Source organism: Perognathus longimembris, chromosome 23, assembly GCF_023159225.1.
Source record: "Perognathus longimembris pacificus isolate PPM17 chromosome 23, ASM2315922v1, whole genome shotgun sequence".
Classification (NCBI taxonomy): domain Eukaryota; kingdom Metazoa; phylum Chordata; class Mammalia; order Rodentia; family Heteromyidae; genus Perognathus; species Perognathus longimembris.
In genome coordinates, this window is record NC_063183.1 from 12446939 (window position 1) to 12467308 (window position 20370).

The following is a 20370-nucleotide window of genomic DNA, read 5'->3' on the forward strand; positions in this document are numbered from 1 at the left end:
CGGGACCAGCCTGGCCTACACATGGAGACCTGGTCTCAAAGGAAAACCACCAAAATAATAATAATGATAATAATAGTGATAATAATAATGATAACAACAACTACAGCAGCAGCAGCAGCTTGGAGTCCACACCGGCTCCTCCGACGGCCCTCTTCGCCGTGGGGAGAAGCGCTCCCGGGCCATTCGGGTGACCCTAGTCCCCCGGGTCGCGGCAAACTCGGGACCGCCCCCTAGTGGGTCCCCGGGCGGCCCGCGCCTCACGCGGGGCCCGGCGGCGCCAAGGGCCGGTGTGGGCCGCGGCGGGAGCGCGGACGGCGGCCTAGCAGGCGGCGGCGGCGGCGCGCTTGGCGGCGCGACGCGAGTGGCGGGCGGGTCTCGGCGGCGGCGGCGGCGGCGACGGCGGCGGCGGCGGGCGGGCCGCTCCCCGCTCCGCCTCCCGCTCCGCCTCCCGCTCCGCCTCCCGCGCCGCCCCGCTGCCCGCCCTCGTCCCGCTCGCCGCTCTCGCCCCCCATGCGGATGTGACATTTCACGCCGCCGCCATTTTGAGAGCGAGCGAGCGGAGCCGAGCCGAGCCGCCGGGCGCCGCGTCCGCTGCCGGAGCCCCGACGCCGCCGTCGCCGCCGCCGTCGCCGCCGCTGCCGAGGACGCGGAGGCCGCAGCGTCCCGAGCGCGGCCGGCCCGTCGCCCGCCCGCGCCGCCGCCACCGCCGCCGTTCCCGCCGGCCCCCGGCCCCGCAGGCCCACCGCGGCCGGCCAGGCCTCCCGCCCGCCGCGCCCGGCCCGAGGCGGGGCTGACTCCGCGGCCCCCGCCCGGCCGCCCTCCGCCCCCGGCCGGCCCGCGGCCCCGCAGCCCCGGCCCCGGCGGCGGGAGGCGGGCCCCGCGGCGGCGGGAGCGGCGGCGGCGGCGGCGGCGGCGGCCGCAGCGAGCGACGAGGCCGCCCGGCCCGGCCCGCCGGCCGCCCGCCCGCCTCGGCGCCGAGATTGGGCGAATCGCGAGCAAGTACGTGCGCGTCTCCCTGCCGCCGCCGCCGCCCGCCGCCGCGGGCCGCCCCGGGGCCGCCGCCGCCGACGACGCGCGGGAGGAGGAGGAGGAGGCCGCCCCGCCGCCGCCGCCGCCGCCGCCGCCCCGGCTCGCCGCCGCCCGCCTCCCGCCGCCGGGCCCGCAGCCCGGGTCCCCGGCCGCAGGCGAGGCCCAGGCCGCGGCCGACATGAACCACCAGCAGCAGCCGCAGCAGCCGCCGAAGGCGGGCGAGCAGCAGCTGAGCGAGCCCGAGGACATGGAGATGGAAGGTGAGGCCCGCCGGCGCCGCCGCCGCCGCGCCGCCTTTCATTGTGGCCGGGGCGGCCGCGGGAGCCGCGCGAAGGGGGGGCTCGCCATCTTTAACCAGGCCCGGGGCCCGCTCGCCCCGGGGACCCCCCCTGCCTCGCCGGCGCCCCCCGCGCGCCGCCCGGGCTGGGGCCGTGCACAAAGCGCCCCCGGCTTGCGGGCGAGGACGGAGGTGCCCCGGGTCGCGTGGCGGGGCACCGGGGTGATCCGGATCGCGGGTGTGCCGGGTCCCCTTTTCCTAGGGGCACCGCTCCGCCATGCGCGGGGATTGCAGCCGGCACCTGCCGGGCGCGCGGCCCTCCGGGGTTCCCTGCGCGGGTCCCCGGCCCTCCGCTCGGGTCCTCGCGGGTGATTCGTTGCGACCCGGGTTGCTGCTGCTGCTGCTGCTGCTCCTGCTCCTCCTCCTCCTCCTCCTCCTGCTCCTCCTGCTGCTTCCGGAGTTGGGTACCTGGCGGGGGATGGAGGTGGCGCGCTCCGCATCCGGCCAGGTGTGGGGCTGAAACTCTGCGAAAAGTCCGGGCGGGCGGGCTGGCGGGCAGGCACATGGCTGAGTGAGGCAAAGGCTTGAGCGCGTTGGCAGAAAGTTTGCGCAGGTACTGTGTGTGTGTGGAGGGGGGAAGCCTGGGGTCTCCGGGCCTTTGCTCAAGGAAAGGCCGAGGCAACCCCGTTCACTGGGTGGCAGTGTGTTGTTTAGTTTGTTTTTTGGGAGTAGGTAAACATAGTCCGTTTCTTTATGTCCCGGAAGGGCTCAGGTTGGCCCAAGGCGAGATTAGGGTGCACCTGAGCGGAGCCGGCATGGAGTGGTAGGTTCTAGTTCTGCTTTTTCGGCAAAAGTGTCTTGAGTTTCCTAAGTCCCAAGGAAGTGAAGGCGAAGCTGTATTTTTGGCCCAGGAGGCGCTGCTGGGTGGAAACACCCAGGGTGACCGATGTCCCTCTCTGCAAATAAGTCGGGGCCGAGGCTGATAAGTGGGTGTCCACGGGCCCTGTTGCAAATAAGAGATGGCTCCACCAGCCAGCCACCCATTGGGGGTACTTATCAATGGCAGAAGTGGGGGGGGTGGGCAGCCGAGCTGAGTCTATGCCAAACATCAGACTATCTGTTCCTTCTCTGGCTCCCAGCAAAGCAGTAACTTCGCAGAGTGTCTGGCTTGAGCGATTAAACCAAGGAATGCTTGGCTGGCAGAAAGAAATGTGTGGATTCCTTCTGAATTGTGCTGTACAGCGCACCTAAACGGAACTAGACAGTCTCGAGTCTGTTGCATTTTCTTCAAATAACTGATCAAAACAGAAGTCCAGTAACTTGGGCGGATTAATTTCCCGTGTGCTTTCCTGCTTTTGAAGGGTTTTGGACAACTTATAAAAGCATGGGCAACCCTGAATGGCAGAGTCTCCATGTTTCAAAGTCTGTTGTAGGTCCTTGTCTACAGGTTCCTCCAGGGTTTTGCTGGGAGACCAGAGTGTTGGAGAGAGGTGCAGGAACTTTTTCAAGGTTTCTGCTCTCCACAGTTCACTTTTTTTGCTCATGAATTTTTCTCATGTTAATTTGCATTGGAAAGTGAACCCCCTAAGTTCATTACCTGCCTTACCATGGGATGACAAACGTTTTAGTTATTTCAGAATGTAAATTGCTTCGGGCTTAGTTGCTGGTTTCGGAGTCCAGAAGGTCCCTGGTCATGTAGGACAGTAGAGGCCTCGTAGTGAACACCTACAGGTGTGTGGTGTAAAAGCTGCTCACACTTTAGGCAGTCACTTCGTCTTCCCATTCCTCAGGTGGACTGCTAGCCATGTACTTTTATCACAAAGCCAGAAAGACAGCAGGCTGAGTCAAGAGGATCAAGACATCAGCCTGGGCTTCATAGTGAGACCTGAGTCTGAAATGCAGAAGGAAGGGATTGAATGAGTCGGCTCTGCTTCGTAAGGTTGGCTGGGAGAGGGGCTTGGTGGGAGCTGGGGCTGTTGAGGTTCTCTTGAGTGTGGAGCATCCCACCCTGGGGCCCCTGGGGCTGGGTGCTGACTGGGAGACAGGTTGGGTTGGTTGGTTTTCCCTATCAGTAGGTCAGGGTTAGTTTTGCTCTCTTGCCTGCCTCACTCTGGGGTTGCATTTGTTTGTAACTGACCTCTGCACAGTCCTTGCATGTCCGCTGGAGAATAAAACTCTCTGGATTAGTTATTTTTAAAATGCCCTATTATATGAGGATGAATATGGTGAAATGGTTTGCATGTATGAAAATGGAACAGTGAAACCTGTTGAAATTGTTTTAAGAAAGGGGGAGTCAGGGATGGAGTAGAGGGGGAGAGTTTGATTGGGATACATTGTATACCTGAGTGGAAATGTCACAATGAAACCCTCCTTGTACAACTAATGTAGGCTAATAAAAATGTCCTATTATGAGCTGTTAGAAGTGTAGGGAGGAAAAAGATGAGGGGCAGTTGGTTGGGAGAGGGTGTAAGCACATCTTGTTGGGGGGCGAGTAGAGCTGTGGAGGCGGTGGTGGTAATAGATCTGGCCAGGAATGAGAGTGTTTGGCAGTTTATTTATTGTTTAATGTGGATAGTCACGAAGGCCAAGGCAGAGTTTGAAGGAGAGACTTAGACGGGACTGGAGAAGAGATAATCTGGTTTGGGTGTGTGCTGTTGAAACCAAGGCACTGTTTCCTGTGTGGATGTACGAACTGTTCCATGATGCAGTTCTTCCCAGGTGAGCACCTGTCAAGTCATCTCCCAGATGGGGTAGTTGCTCTCCTATCCACGTATCAGCTAGCCTTCTGCAGCCCAGTGGCTGCAGTGTTTTTGGTGGTGGGCTTCATTCCTGTGGAACTTTTCTATCAAGGTGTGTTGGTCAGCCGAAAGGGGGTTCTTGCACTTCCTTCCCAGACAAACTAAAACACGACTCCTTCGCACTGTGTGCAGCAAATAAGTCAGATGATGTGAGAGGTTAATAATCTTTTCTGCGTTGGCTTTTGTTGGTGTTAGAATTCTCAGAGCAGTTCCAAAGTTAGCGTTAGCTCAGGACCTGGTAAGAAAAGAAATTAGGGCAGCTTGAAACCCTCTCACTCTGATGTGAGTCAGGTTTTGGTGCTTTGGAAGTTAACTCCCTGCAGGCACAGCTCTCTCTTTGCTGATTTTTCTGATGGTTATTTTCTCCTTTACAGTCAAGGAACCCATACCACCAGAGGAGGAGAAAGTGTATCCTTTATTTCATCTCATTTTTCTTTGCATCTGTCTTGGAATGGGCAAAAGGTCATTAAGTTAGTTCACAGAGGGGCAAAGAGTTGACAGAGCCCGTCTGGGTCTCAGTGTGGATTTGTTCATGATCTCATAAACTCTTGGTGCCTCCATTTCTATCTATATTCCCCACAAAGATGGCTCAAACCTGCCCGGGTCCGGGTGAGATGGCAGTCACCACACATAGTCCACCAGGCAGGGTGGATGCAGGCCTCCCGTGAGGGGCATGGTGGTGCACTACTGCAATTCCAAACATGCAGAAGAAGGCCTAGGCTCTGCCACTGAGGAAGGAATATGTGTGCCTGGATTACATCTACCCTGAGGCAGGTCGGTTATTGCCAAGGTGCAAAAATGTCTTACTGGAGACTGGACCAGGAAGAAAGAGTCCACCTAAGCTGTGCTCATGTAGTCTTGAGATTGACCGTCCTTAAGGGACTTAAAGATAGAATGTTTTGAGAAGAATTTGATGGGTGACAGGAGCTGTGAGAATGTGGTATGTTGGGACTGAATCAGCTGGTACTGAAATCAGCCTGATGGCCTCATTGAATTTATTGCTCTAGTGTTATTCCACTGATGAGGTGGAGATTCCGGTTGTATCAGGGAAGCTGGGTCGACTGGCCTCCAGCCCTCAGAGTCTGCCTCAAATTCTTCTCCAGGTCCCCACATCCTGTTACCAAGCCCTGTTGGTTTTTCCAGCCACTACAACCACAGTAAAGAAGGCCCTTGTTGGAACCTTTGCAGGAGCCTTCTTACTGATTGCTGCCCTTACAGAAAAGCTGGCTGTACAGGGCTGTTGCACACTGTCACTGCCCTGCTTAGAGGACTCTAGAGCCCTGCCTTCTGGGGAAACTGTGTACAACCAGGTCCTTGCCCCTTTGTGCACGGCTGGGTGGTAGCCTCCACTTCTGGATTTGAACAAAATGGTACCCTAGGAAAGTGGCTCAAAACTCCATTCAAAGTCAGGCAGAGGTAGTGGTACATGTCTGTAATCTCAGTGTTAGCCAGACTCTGCAGCAGGATGGTGGTTGGAAGTTGAAGGCCTGCTTAGGCTGAACCTTGAGACTCCATCTCCACAATAAAAACCATTTGGTACCATTGTTTCCCCTAATTTTTCTGGCCCCCTTAGCCACATACGTTGGAAAAAAAGCCTGTGAAAACCTTTTGCTCCACTTGCCCCCTTACCAATTTATACTTGAATTGTTTGCTTGGGAGGTGACCAGTCATGTTCCTTTTAAACATTAATTTGTGGGAGATCTGCATGCAGGAAACATGGTACCAAGGATGGGCATTGACCAGAGGGCCTTGGGAAAGGCCCCCAGGCCATAAACCAATACCTTTGATAGCTGTGAATTCAGTTTTATTGCCCTTAACCTTGGTTTCTTTAAGTAACAGAAGGTTTTTTGTTTTTCCAGAGGACTTTGATAGATCTTCATAAATGATACTGAAGGCTTCTTTTGAGTATATTTCTAAATTTACTTTTGTTAATGTTTCTAGTTTTTGCTCAAGGCTACTAGCACTCTGCCACTTGAGCCACAGCGCCACTTCTGGCCGTTTTCTGTATATGTGGTGCTGGGGAATTGAACCCAGGGCTTCATGTGTTGGAGGCAAGCATTTTTGCCACTAGGCCATACATATCCCCAGCCCTGCAAAGTATTTCTTGACATGTAACATGACAGTCAAGTGTTCACTATCATCTGTTCATAAGGACTAGTTCTGAACTAATTTGGACTTGAGAAAGTTGAAAGAAACAGTCTTTTCTTAAAGTGTCAGTCGTAGGCTAGTAAGTTGGTACTGCCATTTTTCTAGTAATTTCACACAGGCCTTGGCTGATGACAAGTCAGACAGGTAAAAGTTGAGAAGCATTCACTTCTGAGGGCTAAGCCTCATGTAGGGAAATGCCTGGAGCTAGGCAAGAAGGGGTGGGTGACTCCAGAACTGTGACAGGCACACTACCTACCAGTGAGGCCAGCAGGACCCCCCCCCCCCGGGGGAGGGTGTTGGTGTGTGAGTACCTAGCCTGAGAAGTAGAGTAGAAGTCAGGGGGAGTAGCTGGGGAATAGCAGAGGGCTGCTGGAGGGCTCTTGCCCTGTTTGTTGCTGGGTTTCCTGATTCAGCCCTTGGTGGGTGGAGACCTCTGCTGAGTCACAGCTGTTGTCGGGTCCTGTGCCCCCACTTACCTGATTGACTGGAGCTCCCATTCCAGCAGCCTCCAAAACCGGGACTCAGTTAGTGCCTTTCTAGTCTCTAGGTGGTGGCTCTTTGTTCTTTTAGGGCAGGTATCAACCCCCAGAATATTCTCCCAGGGAAGGCCCAGCGCTCCCAAATAGGTTGTTAAACTGGCATCTGGTTTGGAGCCTGTTGTGTGAGTTTGGTTGTGTCCCACATTTCAAGTCAGTGGTCACACCCAGGGTGTAACTTCAGGTGCCTGAGGGTAGTCTTTATTTCTTTAGTCCCTACTGCCACTCACTCCACTTCTTGGCACTCAAGGATTGTTGAGGCTGGCATCTCTGTTCTAAGTGTGTAGGCTAACTAGCCCTGCCCCCAATCAATCCCTTATAAACAGGCTGTGGGCCCTTGGCCTAGAGTTGGGAGAACATTTCATCAGTGTTGCTTTGGGGAATAAATTATATTTCAGGTCTCTTAATTGACCCTGTGCAGTTGCTGTGTTAAAACATATCTGCATGGCTTGAATTTTTTATTTTTTATTTTTTTGAGGCTGGATGTCTTTCGAGTTTGAAATCTCGAGTAGGCAGACACTCTTTGAGCCATCCCACTCTTTTTAGGGTGTAGAGTAGATAATAGTGAAGTCATCCTCCCTGTTGTTTTCTATTAATTGTAGAAAGTTGTTTAGTCAGGCAAATTGCTAAGTCAAACAAGTATCCTAGACACCTAGAGTTATCCTCATGTAAACCTCAGCCCTCTTTCCTCATGTGTCTTGAGACTGTAAGAGTTAAGGTAAGGAAGAAGGCTTTAGGGTGGAGGATTGCTGTGGCCTTGGAGATGACCCGTCCCCTGGTGGGGCTGCTTCTGATGTCGTTTGGTCCTGCCTACCTGGCCAGGGTTTCATGCTTCTCTGAAGCTCCCCAGGCCTTGTGCTGCTGGTAACCACAGGAACTGAGACGTTCCCCTTTAGAGCTGTATTTCTCCACAGCTCAGAGCCCAGGGCACTACTTAGGGGGTAAAGAAGGCTTGCACAATGCACCATGCAATTACTATACCACCAGTCACATGGAGATTTTAAGGACTTTTTTTTTTCCCCAAAAACATCTGGCTACTGGGGGTATTTTTTGTTTTTTGTTTTGGCTAGTCCTGGGCCTTGGACTCAGGGCCTGAGCACTGTCTCTGGCTTCTTTTTGCTCAAGGCTAGCACTCTGCCACTTGAGTCACAGCGCCACTTCTGGCCATTTTTTTTCTATATATGTGGTGCTGGGGAATTGAACCCAGGGCCTCATGTATACGGGGCAAGCACTCTTGCCACTAGGCCATATCCCCAGCCCCTGGCTACTGGTTTTTTATCCAGGTGTGTTCAGTAGCCAGCTTGGCCACCATGGTAGTCACTATAGGTGCAGTGAGGTTCTGAGCATTCCGTTGGGATGCTAGTGAGATTAAAGTCACCGTTGGAAGGGTGCCATATACCTTGGAACAGCAAAGTGAGTGCAAGCAGTGGTTCTTGAACCCTGTAGTATAAGGACTCCTCAAGTTGCTTGTCAAGAGCTTTTTTCTTCAGTTTTCAACTCATGGATAATCATGCCTTCCAAAATGGACACACACAAAAAGTGCATCCCAGCTGTTACATCTAGAGCAAACATACGTCAGGTAAAAAGAATCGCAGAAGTATGCTGTTCTTGAAAGTGTGTGTGTAGGTGATTAGTGGTTCAGGACTACAGCGCAATGGTAGAACTCTTGCCCAGCATGTACAAGGCCCTGGGTTCTATCCCCAGCACAAAACAATCACAAAAAAACCCACAGAAAATCCCATAGTGTCTTTGTTGTCATTCCAGCAAGAACTCAACATCGTCTTGTGCATTAGAGCTGACTGGGTGCAGTGTATATGCATATGTTACTTAGTTAGTAATAAGTTGCATTTCCTCTGTATAGACAGAGTCATCAACTTGCCCTGTTGGAAGCCTACAGCCAAGTTGTCTTCTTCCCTAAGAAATGGAGTCCGGCTGTATCTTCTTGGGTTGTAGTTAAAATAATTATACAATTTCACAGAATCTAACTGTAACCTGCAGTGACCTGCTCTGCCTGGCCGTGCCGGTTTTACCACACAGGATGGCCTACCTGAGATGGTTTAGAGAGAGCCATGAGCCCACTGGATACCTGCTTGGGTATGGCAGCAGGGTCCCATTGCCTGAAAGTTTCTAAAGCCAGGCAGCACCTGCTGGTGCTACCTGCCCCATGCCTCACGACTTGGCCTTGACTGTGCACTGAGACTTTTGTTCATCGGACACCCACTACCTGGTGCTGGCTGCAGGTTATGGTGTTCCCTCCAGAATGGTAGGCAGAGCAGCTTGAGAAAGGAGTGATGCAGTAGAGCTTGAAGAAAGGATTTCCAGTCTCTGGGACCTCAAAGATGTTGATGTTGTAATTCCTGGGATCTGGAATTTGTTCAGTTATGTAGTAAGGTCCCTTGTACAAATCTGATCCCTAGAGAGTTCACCTATGTGATCACAGGGGTCCTGCTGGCAGCACAGGGAAGGGAGGACTCAGTGCTCCCTGATGTGAAAATGAGTTGGCCACACTTGCTGGCTCGGAAGATACCACATGTGTAAGGGAATGGGGGCCTGAGAGGCAGAGAAATAACATCTCCTTGGCAGGGTGCAGGTTGTGTCCATACCCATTTTAGCCCTGAATGCTGACCTCCAGAACTACTGAGCCTGAAAAGTATGTCAAGATACAAAGTCTGTGGCAGATTGTTCCACCTGCCAGAAGGAACTAGCAGGACTGAAGAAGGCTATGCTTGTGGCTGTGCAGGACAGGAGCACTAAGGCTGCCCAGTGCCAGGCTTGGGAACCGGTGCATTCTCATCACAGTTGTGGCACACCCACAGCCAAAGAGCACGGTAAGGAACCTGCCCAGCTCAGCCAGCGCAGGGTACAGCTGGAACTGAGGCTGCCTGTCTACTTGGCCATTTGCAGTTCAGCATTATCATGAGACACCATTGGCCATATGCTGTGAGGGGCTGGGGACTCAGTGGTGTCGAGCACTTGCCTAGCAAATGTGAGGTCCTGAGTTCAAACTCCACTCCTGCCCTACTTACTACCTCCCCCAAAGTATCAGTGAGGGATACTACCCACTCCCAGCTTCCCACCTCATCACCCCAAAGTGGCAGGCTGCAGTTGGGCCTCCTCGGCTGCATGATTCTGTGTGGTTAACCACATGCTTTGAATAGAGAAAGTGGCTCACTTCCAAGGTAGGCTGGGCTCCATGCGGGGCACAGGTGGAATTTGGAGATACAAAAAGACACCAAGCACCATGACACACTTTGGTGGTTAGAACACTTCCCTTGCCAACCAGATGTCCATGCAGCTTGAAGCCACGCTCTTCTTGGCCTTTTCACTCACGGCTGGCACTTTATTACTTCATCCATGCTCCAGTCCAGCTAGGAACAGGCTTTAATAAAATCCTGTATTGAAATGCAGCATCTCCCAAACAAATCTAGGGTCTGTGGCTTGACTATGTGGAGAAATTTAAATTGGCAGAGGCCTCGCTGTGTGTGGACTCAGCACAAGTGTCAGCATTTTACACACACGCACACACACGCACACTCCCCGTCTCTTGTTGGGTGGTAAAAGTATTTAAAATAGGAACAGGGTAACCTGCTGTTGGGTCCCCATAGGACTCTGCACCTTGTCACAGGAGCCGGCACTTTTTTTTTTTTTTTTTTTTGCCAGTCCTGGGCTTGTACTCAGGGCCTGAGCACTGCCCCTGACTTCTTTTTGCTTAAGGCTAGCAACTTGAGCCACAGCGCCACTTCTGGCTGTTTTCTATATATGTGGTGCTGGGGAATCCAGCCCAGGGCTTCATGTATACAAGGCAAGCACTCTTGCTACTAGGCCATATTCCCAGCCCTGGAGCCCGTACTTCTATGCCAGACAGATCGTCTATCTGAGCTTGGTGGGCTCAAGCTCAGGGCATAGAGCCTATTCCATGCCTGTTTCTTGCTCAGTGTCCACCATGACCAGCTGGGTTGGCCACCTCTCTTCCCTATAGCCTTTCTGCCTCCGTCCTTGAGATGGCCACCTGCCTTCACAAGGTGGAAGCAAAGATCCTGGGAGCCTCTGGATCCCATAGCTGGGCAGATAGAAAAGGAAATAAAGTAACTTCACAGACTAGTCTTCTTGCTCAGTTAACTTTTAGCTAGGTGTGTGGCATTTATTTCTTTACTGTCAAAGTGATGTACAAAGGGGTTACGTTTTCATATGTAAGACAGTGTACATTTCTTATCCAACTTGTTACCTCCTCCCTCATTTTCACCCCGCTTCCCCCTTCCTGCCCCCCCCCCCAGTGGCATTTATTTTTGTTTTGTATTTTGAGTATTTTCCATTCTGATCTCAGTCTGTGACATTGAATTTAAAAAGTATATGACTGGTGTTGAGCAGAATATTTAGCTGTAGCATTCAAACCATAGCAAGACTGCAGTTTCTATACAGATAGCCCTACCTTTTTTTCCCCTTATCTCTTCTTTTGCTTGGGCCTCTGCACGTTAGATAAACCCTCTAACGACCAAGTCACACGTCTCCTGCCTGAGAAGGCATTGATTCAAGAAAGCTTAGGTGCAGCTTTTGATCTTTGTTTTCTGAAGGTGCACAAAGAGTCCACAAGAGCTCTGGTTCTGTTCTGCATTGGATGGATTGTTTACTAATAGATGTCTTGTGTTTGAGGTTCTCCTGGGAAAATGAGCCACCCGTGTTCTAGTTGGAGGGATTTGTGGGGAGGGACAGTGTCTAGACAACTGACACACAGTCCTGTGCGCATACCATGGCCACTGTGAATCACCACCTGGAATATGAAAGCAGGACTCTTGGTGGACTAGTCTGGAGGAAAGCAGATGGCCCTGAGGGGTGACTGGGTGGTGCTTCAGGATGTAGAGCTGCCAGTCCCAGAGCATGGCATGGGACAGTAGGCAGTGCCAGGCCAACAGCAGGCAGGATGTGTTGGTACTTTGGTAGTTCAGGTCTGTTGTCTCCTTCTGCATTCTCAGCACCCTGGGAAATGTGGGCCTGGCCAGGTCTAGCTGTTTCTAAGCTTGGTGTCAGGAGTTACCTTGGAGAGAAACAAGAATTGTACTTTGTACATCTTTTGTACATTTTATTAATAATTAGTACTTACCTTAGAAATTAAAAGCTGTTCCTTCTGAATTTATTTTGATGAAATATTTTTTTGGGGGGGTTGGTCATGGGGCTTGAACTCTGGGTCCCTGGGCACTGTTCCTGAGCTCTTCAGCTCAAGGCTAGCGTTCTACTATTTGAGCCACAGCACCACTTCCAGCTTTTTCTGAGTGGCTTACTGGAGATAAGAGTCTCACGGACATTTCTGCCCAGGCTGGCTTCAAATCACCATCCTCAGATCTCAGCCTTCTGAGTAGCTAGAAATACAAGTGTGAGCCACTGGCTCCCAGCTAAAGATCTAATTTTTAAAATGGTTATTATGCTTTCTGAAGGTATTGTTTTTATTCTGAATGCAGATATCCTGGCCCTTGACTTCAGATGTAGAAGCCCAGGCTCTGAGGGACAGAGAAGCCACTACCATGGGTGAACAAATAATGTGGACCAGAAAGATGAATGAGCAAAGGCTCTGGGAGTTGCTATGGGTGCCAAAAAGGCCCCAAGGAGTAATAAATAACCACAGGGCTTTGAACTTAGTTTTCTGTCACACCTCCCAATTGCTGATGTGTGCCACCACATATGTCCTTTGAAATTTTAATTATTAGCACATGCTGTCTATGGATCTGACCTTACCCCTAGTCATAAACTGGCTTATCTTTTTTTTGGTCAGTCCTGGGGCTTGAACTCAGGGCCTGAACCTATCCCTGGTGTCGTTTTGCTTAAGGCTAGGTTAGCACTCTGCCACTTGAGCCAGTGCCACTTTCTGGCCTTTTCTATATATGTGGTGCTGAGGAATCAAACCCAGGGCTTCATGTATACGAGGCAAGCACTCTGGCCACTAGGCCATATTCCCAGCCCTGACTTGTCTTTTTTGTGAAGTTTTGAAGGGAGCCAGGCTCCAAAGAGAGGATGCTGCTATTGCTCAGGTGCATACAAACCTGTCTCCTTGCCACAGGTTCTGTTGCCCAGGAATCTAGTTGGACCCCCTTGTCTTTTCCCCTTCCCATAGCTTCTAAGAACTGCCAAGATGGGCCTTGCCTTTGCCAATATTTTTTGGTTGTACTTTAGGCACTGGTTGCAATGTGTATTTGTTCCTATTTTTGCTCTTTTAAGGGTGGTACATGGGGCTGGGGATGGCTTAGCGGTAGAATGCTAGCCTAGCATGCATGAAGTCCTGGGTTCAATTCCTTAGCACCACATAAACAGAAAAGGCCAGAAGTGGCGCTGTGGCTCAAGAGGTAGAGCCTTGAACAAAAAGAAGGCAGGGTCAGTGCTCAGACCCTGAGTCCCAAGCCCCAGGACTAGCCCCCCCCCCAAAAAAAAAAAAAGGTGGTACATGCTCACTGAAAATGTCCATCAGGAAAGCACAAAGACCAAGGGGATTCCATTCCTCAGAGGCCTTGCACTCAATTCCTTAGGGAGATGATTATCCCAGGTCCACACAAACAATCACATGTATTCATTATGTTACTGCACTGTGCTTTATCCCATCCGCGCCCCCCAGCACATGTTGCAGGAGCAGTGAGGAGCAGTCATGTTTATTCTGCATAGCACACCTGTGGCTACTTCATGTTCTAGTCCCATCCTCCCCTCCCATCCACCTACCAGGCTTTGAACTCAGGGCCTTGGGCCATGCCCCAGTCCCTGTTGCAGGCATTGCTTATATTCAGGAGATAATCCATCTGCAGCTTCCCGGAGGCCATCCCTATCATGCTTTCTGGGGTTTCTCCTTACAAGCGTGCTCTAGCCCCACAGTTTGTTTGGCAGACGATCATTTCTCTTGTGGAAGAGAGAACCTTGCAGATGCCCTTGCCAGCGGGTTAGTTTTATAGGGGTTGTAGCCCTTAGTGCCTGCCACAGGGTTAAAGCTGCTGTGTTGGACAAGGACCTACATTAGGGTGATATCTTGAGTGGAGATTTTTACATAAACTTAAATACAAATACTAGATGGCCATCTTTGGGGTTCCAAAGCTAGTAGGGTTCAACTGAGTGAGTCTCTCTCCAGCCTCCCAGAGAGTCTAAAAGTTGCTCATCTGGGTTTTTTTTCTTGGAGTGTGGTCACTCTGCCTTTGATTGTTGTCCCTGTTTCTGTGAATACCCAGGAATTCTTCCTTCTCTCTCGCCAGCCCACCACGGGAAGGCTGGCTCTGACCACACCACTTTCTGCTGCTGCATCTTACAAGTAACCCAGGCTGGGTTTTCTCTCTCTGATAAACAGTGTTGATGGCTGTGCTTGTTTTATTATCTCCTCAGCTGGCAGGTGTTGGCTAATGGCTGGGTTTTTGCTCCTGTGAGCTTAGAGTTAGGTTTCAGCACTTGAAGGCATGTTGTGGTCTGGAACATCTGAGTGGTGTTACAGGTATTCTGGAAAGGCTAGCAAGCCTGGTGCAGGAGGCTGCTCATGTGGTCAGCATTCAGAGCCATTTAGGGTACTTCAGAGCTTGGGTGATAACAGTATAGCTGATAGTTGCCATTGTTGGAAAAAGCCTGGCTGACTCTTGTGGGGGCTGGAATGCAACTCAGTGATGGCATTTGAAAAGTTGGAAATAGTCACCTGTAGGAGAATCATGGAGTACTCATGCCACAATGTTTCAGCATTATTTTGTGAATTAAATCCTCAGCTATATTTGTGTACATGTCTATGTATCCTTATTTGAGGCTAGCTTCCATGTAAATCCATCACCTGTGGTTGGTGTGCTGTTTCCTCCCTGAGTAAAAGTGCATACATGCATGTGTGAACAGAGGAAAGCACCCTGAATGCCCTTCAGTCCTTCATTGGGCATCATTTGCCTTGCTAGCTCACAGACTTGCTTGCACATTTCATTCTTTCTGAGTCTAAAAGTACAAATATCTATGCAACCAGGATCCATAGGGAAGTTTCCATAGCAGCTTTACTTGTAATACCCTAAACCAGAGACAACCGCAGGTCTGAGTACTGTCTTCCCCACTTCAGAGTCAGTCCTGCTTAGCAATAAAAAGGAGCATGTTGGTGTGAACCATGGGTCTATTTATGAAATGATGAGAGGGAGCAATTAAAATTTGCCAGGAATGCTGGAGGTGGGGTGGTTGTGAAAGGCCTGGCGATGGAGTGACCCTTGTGTGGGAGTCCTGTGCTGTCCTGACTGGAAGCAAGCACACAGCTGCGCATGAACTGCAGCTGCTCAAGGTAACCCCAACTGAGTCCAAGTATATAGATAGATAGGCTGTATTCTGACCGTGGTGGTGGTGGTGGTGGTGGTGGTGTGCTAGAGTTCTTGCAAGGTGGCCCTGTGGGGGAAATTAGGAAAAGGGCTCATAGTCTTTTTCTCTGTGTATTGTGTCCTGGAACTGTGAATCCATAATCTGTCTTCAGTACAACTTGAGTAAAAATTGTACAGTTATACATGTATTGGGAGTGTACCTTTTTGTTTGTGCCACTTCTGGAGCTTGAACTTAGTATATGTCACTCTTGCTCAACCTGCACTACTGCTAGTAAGCCATGTCATCTGGCTTCAGACCTCCATATTACCCTGGAGGAGTAGCTTAGGATTACAGCTACTCCCAGGCTGGCAGGGAGTAGCAAACAAAACATTCAGTTTTAGCTTTGTCTTGCTTTATGAATGTTTGTTGCATTACTAGAGGTCTGTTGTCACAATGAATGCATAAACCCTGGGATGTGCCACCTCTCTGTCCTGGTCTTGTTTAGGTTCAGTAGTGCCCAGTGTTGGGAAGTAGGAAAATAAGGCTTCTTTGGATTTTGTTCTTTTTTTGTTGACATCCTCATTCTGACTCTGAGCCACTTCATGTTATCTGTCTGGATTTCTGAATTGATCTGGACTTAAGGAAATTTGTAGGATGCTTTTAAAAAAGAAAAAAAAAAAAGAAAAAAGAATGCTGAGGTATAGGCCCCTGGAGGTTCTATGCAGTCACTCAGTAGGGAACCCCACCCCCAGTCTCAGCTGCAGAGCCATGAGACATGGCTGGGAACCACAGACTTGGGCCAGAAGGTGATTCAGGACTTTATTTCTCAGTTATTCTTAAGTTTATTTGGGATTATCAGTCAAATACTATCAGCCTAAAGTGCTAAGTGATATCTATTTGTTCTGACAAGTGGCATGTTTAATACTTAAGAGTTCCATGGAGATGATGAGGAAAGTCCAGTCAGGAAACAATCCTGGAGGGTTTTGACTTGGAATTGGAGGTGAGCGGATAGATAGGTATAGTGTGCTAAGATGTGTGTTCTGCTGTGGTAACACTAGGTGACCATCGGTAGATTATCACTACTAGGGAGAATCCCAGTGAAGATGCTTATGGATAGGAGGCAGATTTAATCTTTGCAGCCAAAGCACCACCTGGTGGTGGTATGTGGACTCTTGATCAGAAGGCTGTGTGACGTTTACTTGAGATGTTTGGTTTATCTTTCCCCTACTCTGGCCTTTTTTGGGGAAGAAATTGATAAGTCTTTGAGAAGTGACAGGAAAAAATCACAGGCAAGCACCCAGCCCAGCACTGAGGCACGGGTGGGCATCTTGAGGAGCTTGAGGCTAGCTATGCTATGCAGTGTCAGATGCTCCACCATGCCATCTCATTTCCATAGTAATTGGCAAGTGTTCCTTGGTGAGTTCCTTGGTGAAATTGCAGTTCTGTTATGACATCACAAGTGGAAGTCAGCAAGAAAAGGCTGAACACAAGCACAGGCTTCTCAGTAAAGAAGAAAACATAGTCTTACGTTTCTGAGAAATGGGTATTTTGTGCCTTTTAATGAACATACAGAATTGTGCTCTGTGCTGTAAGAGTAATGAAAACTGTTGTAATTGTATTTTTGAGTGTGATGCTTTTGAATGGTACTTGCTTATCTTCTTATAGACATGTAGCATATCAAGGTCTTCTGTGGTGCTGGAAATCAAACCTAGTGCTTCATGCAATCAGGCAACGCTCCACTACTTGGTTTCGCCCTTAGTTCCAGGGCCACGACAATACCAGGTCTGGTAGAAGAGTGGGACCCTATGTGACGAACAAAGCAAAACGGCTGGGGATGGGACTCAAATGGTAGAGTCCTTGAAGTTCAAACCCCAGATCCACCAAAAGGAGAATACAATTCAGGTGTAGAACTCTACTTGTTGCCTTGGCTTTTAGGTGCCAGACGCAGAGGAACCCTGGCTTCATCAATGACAGAAACAGTGTTATAAAATAGTTGGGCTTTCTTCCATCATTACATTACAGTCAGTCCTATTCTAGAAGCTTTGAGTGGGTTTTACCCACTTTTCCCCTCTCAAACCACAACGTAAGGTATGGTGAGTGGGAATCATTGATTTTTTTTTTTTTTGATACCTTTCTTGAAGGGAGGGACTGACTGTACTGGGGTGAATGAAGCAGGAGGCACTTGTTATCAGCCCTTGATGTTTTTTTTTAGCAATTGGCATAAGTTTTAGTATTCTTTGTGTATGTGGGGGAGGGTGTGTGTTGCTTATTTGTTTTTGCTGATCCTCAAGACCAGACTCTGACTTTCCTGCCAAACTGGCTTCAAACCTTGATCCTCAGATCTCAGCCTCCTGAGTAATCAAGATTGCAGGCGTGAGCCACTGCTCCCAGCTTGCTTTTTTTATTTCAAGAGTTTCTGAGATGTTCAAGAGAGGGATGCGTGGTTTCATGTAGAATTTTTGGAGAGGTTTTCCTTCCATGGTGGCAGAGCTGGGTTTTAGGGAGAAGGTGGCACTGTCCGTGGTGCTGAACCAGATAGCCTACTGATCTTGGTGGCAGAAGTGCTCTAAATGAAGCTGGGAAGGCCAGAAATACATACAATCCCCTAGCTGTTTAAGAGCAATATGCCTTCTATTTGCACGGACATGTAACAATTTCTATTGTAATGGGTGGTATGCCTAGAAAATCCCGGAGCAACTTGAAGGTCATCACTGGTTGTATTGCACTGTTCTGAAGTAACTGGTGAATTCAAATGGAAATTTGGTACTGTTTGGACATTATGGCACACAACGGCATATTGGGAGATTAAGGAACGTAGATCTTCAGTTTGTGGCCAGCCTGAGCTACATAGCAAGACCCTCACAAAAGTTAACACACATATACACACAGTGCCAAAACCTGCCACAGCATATTCTTTTTTCTTTTTTGGTTGGTTGTGGGGCTTGAACTCAGGGACTCTGAGCTCTTTTGCTCAAGGCTAGTGTTCTACCATGTTGAGCCACAACTCTACCTCTGGTTTTCTGGTTCATTGTTCATGGTATTTCCTTGTCTGGGCTGGATTGGAACTGCAGTCCTCAGATCTCAGCCTCCTGGGCTACCAGCTCCCAGCACTAATTTTATTCTTAAAAGTTACAAACGTGTCAGTGTAAGAGTTATGTTTCTGAGTCAGTGGATGAAAATAGTGTTTAAAATGCTAGTTGGGAGTCACTGGTTTTCAGTCCAAGCTTCATCACTATAGTGTAGATGTTTAAATGCTTCTTTAATATGCCTTATCTGTGTGTTTTTGTTGGCCTTCTCAACAACAAGTCTATAGAGCTAAGGTTTTTTTGTTTGTTGTGGCCTTGGGAATCAAACCGAGAACCTTGTGCGTTAGGCAAGTGCTCCACCACTGAGCTACATCTCTAGCTCTCCAGGATCAAGTCTTAATTTGGAAATCTGTTGCAAAATTAACTTTCCGCATCAGTTATATAGTTTCTTAAATCTAAGCCAATTAGGCATTGTAGCATTCAAAGACCCATTTAAAACACTTTCACATACCCCAAACAATATAAGTATAATTTCATACAGAGATTATACAGCGTGGCCAATTGCATTTAGCATTGGAAAGCAAGAAAAATTCCTATTTATAGTTAGCATATATACTAATAAGTGTTTTGGTGATTAGAATGTTTTTTTATCATAGCTCAATTAGAATTTATCTCACTAAAAATTGTCAAAGAAAAACAAAAATGTTTTTACCATTTAATCTAAGCTGAGAATGTAAAACCTATTGGATGTCTTTGTTTTTGTTAAAGCTGGAGATACAGATGACCCGCCAAGAATTACGCAGAATCCTGTCATCAACGGGAATGTGGCCCTGAGTGACGGGCACAGCAATGCAGAAGAAGACATGGAGGATGGTAAGTGCAACAGGCCTACTCGCAGCAGTGGAGTTCGGCCGCAAGCACAGACTCCATCCCTGAGCACTTGTGAGCTTCTTAAGAGTAGCTAGTTCTCAGGATATGGTAGGAAGGAAATGTAAGCTCCTGTTTTTGTTTTGAGTTTCATGACTGCCTATGAAATTTCAAGGTAAGTTGTTTCTCCCCAGCCTAAGCATAAAGGTTCAACTCCAGGCTTGTAGTGAATGGGCATCTGTCCACACCTGCCATTCTCCAGCCAGGGTAGCACTCAGGCGATGAGCAGACCTTCCTCCTTCTTCCCTTTCGTTTGCAGCAAGCTACTTCCAGACACTGGGATTTGGCTTTCCATTGCATTCTCTGTGTAGTGTCTAGCAGTCACCTGTAGCCAAGAACCCCACCCCTGGTAGGAGTGCAGTCAGAGTCAAGCACTGGGCTTCCCGCTCCCCACTGACTTTGCTTTGTAGCTTCTACTTGTAAAGGCATATGTACATGCATGGACATTTTGTGTCTAGGACATCACTTTTTTTCTGTGGAGACTATTTTTTCTTAAAAGTTATCAGATTATGTGACCCAAACATTTGCAAGGTGGAAAATCCCCAGAAGGGAGCTTTATGCAGCCCCTGGAATCTTGCAGTGTAATATGAAACCATGTTCTGTACAAGCATGTCCATCAATCCTCATGAGGGTTGTGTCCTTCCCAGGGGAGTAACGGGGCAGTTGAAAGAAACCATCAGGCACGGGCTGCACCACCAGAAGGACTGCTGTCAGACCTCCTGCCAAAAGTTCAGCCTCCATGTGAAACTGCAGCCGCAGTTGAGAGTTCTCTCACAGTGCGGTTTCCCCCTGGCAGCTGGCTGAGGCAATATCTGAGGAAGGTAAAGAGGCGTGGGCTGCACCCGCTGCTTTGTTCCCCGTGGAGTGCGCTTTCCACTGTAGAGGAAGGGCAAGGGCGATGGTGTGGGCGTGGTCTCGTTGGCTCTTGGGCATCCAGAGATGCCGAGAGTGATTCAGAGAGTACCTTTGGGAAGGTGGCCTTGCCAAGTCGTCAGGTGTGCGTTTGGGATCAACTTGGGTCATGTGTGGAGCAGTAACTGGCCCCACCCTGTCAGCTCTCCCAACGTAGTTGGGTGAAGCATCCCCCTTGAGGAAGAGGGTTGGGGGCAGCATAGTTGTACTAGAATGCAACACTGTCCTGGGCATTACAGTAGCCCCACCTCCACCCCATGCCCTACCCACCTGCACATGTCAGCCAGGTGTCTCCTGGGGTTAGAGTCCCCTTGCTTTTGAGATTTTACAGGATTACTAGTAGTAATATTGAAGAATCACTGGACCAGAAGTAGAAATGCCCCTGTTGTGGTTCTCAGGTAGGGAGTCAGAGGAGTCTCCACTAGCGCAGTCTTGTGTGCAGT

General features: G+C 49.8%; 1 protein-coding gene across 3 annotated transcripts in view; it reads left to right on the plus strand.

Moving 5' to 3' along the window:
* The first annotated feature begins 1131 nt into the window (after positions 1-1131).
* Usp7 (ubiquitin specific peptidase 7) overlaps positions 1132-20370 on the plus strand; it is a 45529-nt gene continuing 26290 nt past the window's right edge. For 2 of the 3 annotated variants that reach the window (XM_048331810.1, XM_048331812.1), the window contains exons 1-2: positions 1132-1289; positions 18857-18961. In XM_048331810.1, coding sequence (XP_048187767.1) covers positions 1208-1289; positions 18857-18961 — 187 coding nt within the window. In that variant the 5' untranslated portion in view covers positions 1132-1207. Of the gene's footprint in view, positions 1290-18856; positions 18962-19662; positions 19837-20370 lie in introns of those variants that run through there. The other variant, XM_048331811.1, reaches the window with a different exon arrangement.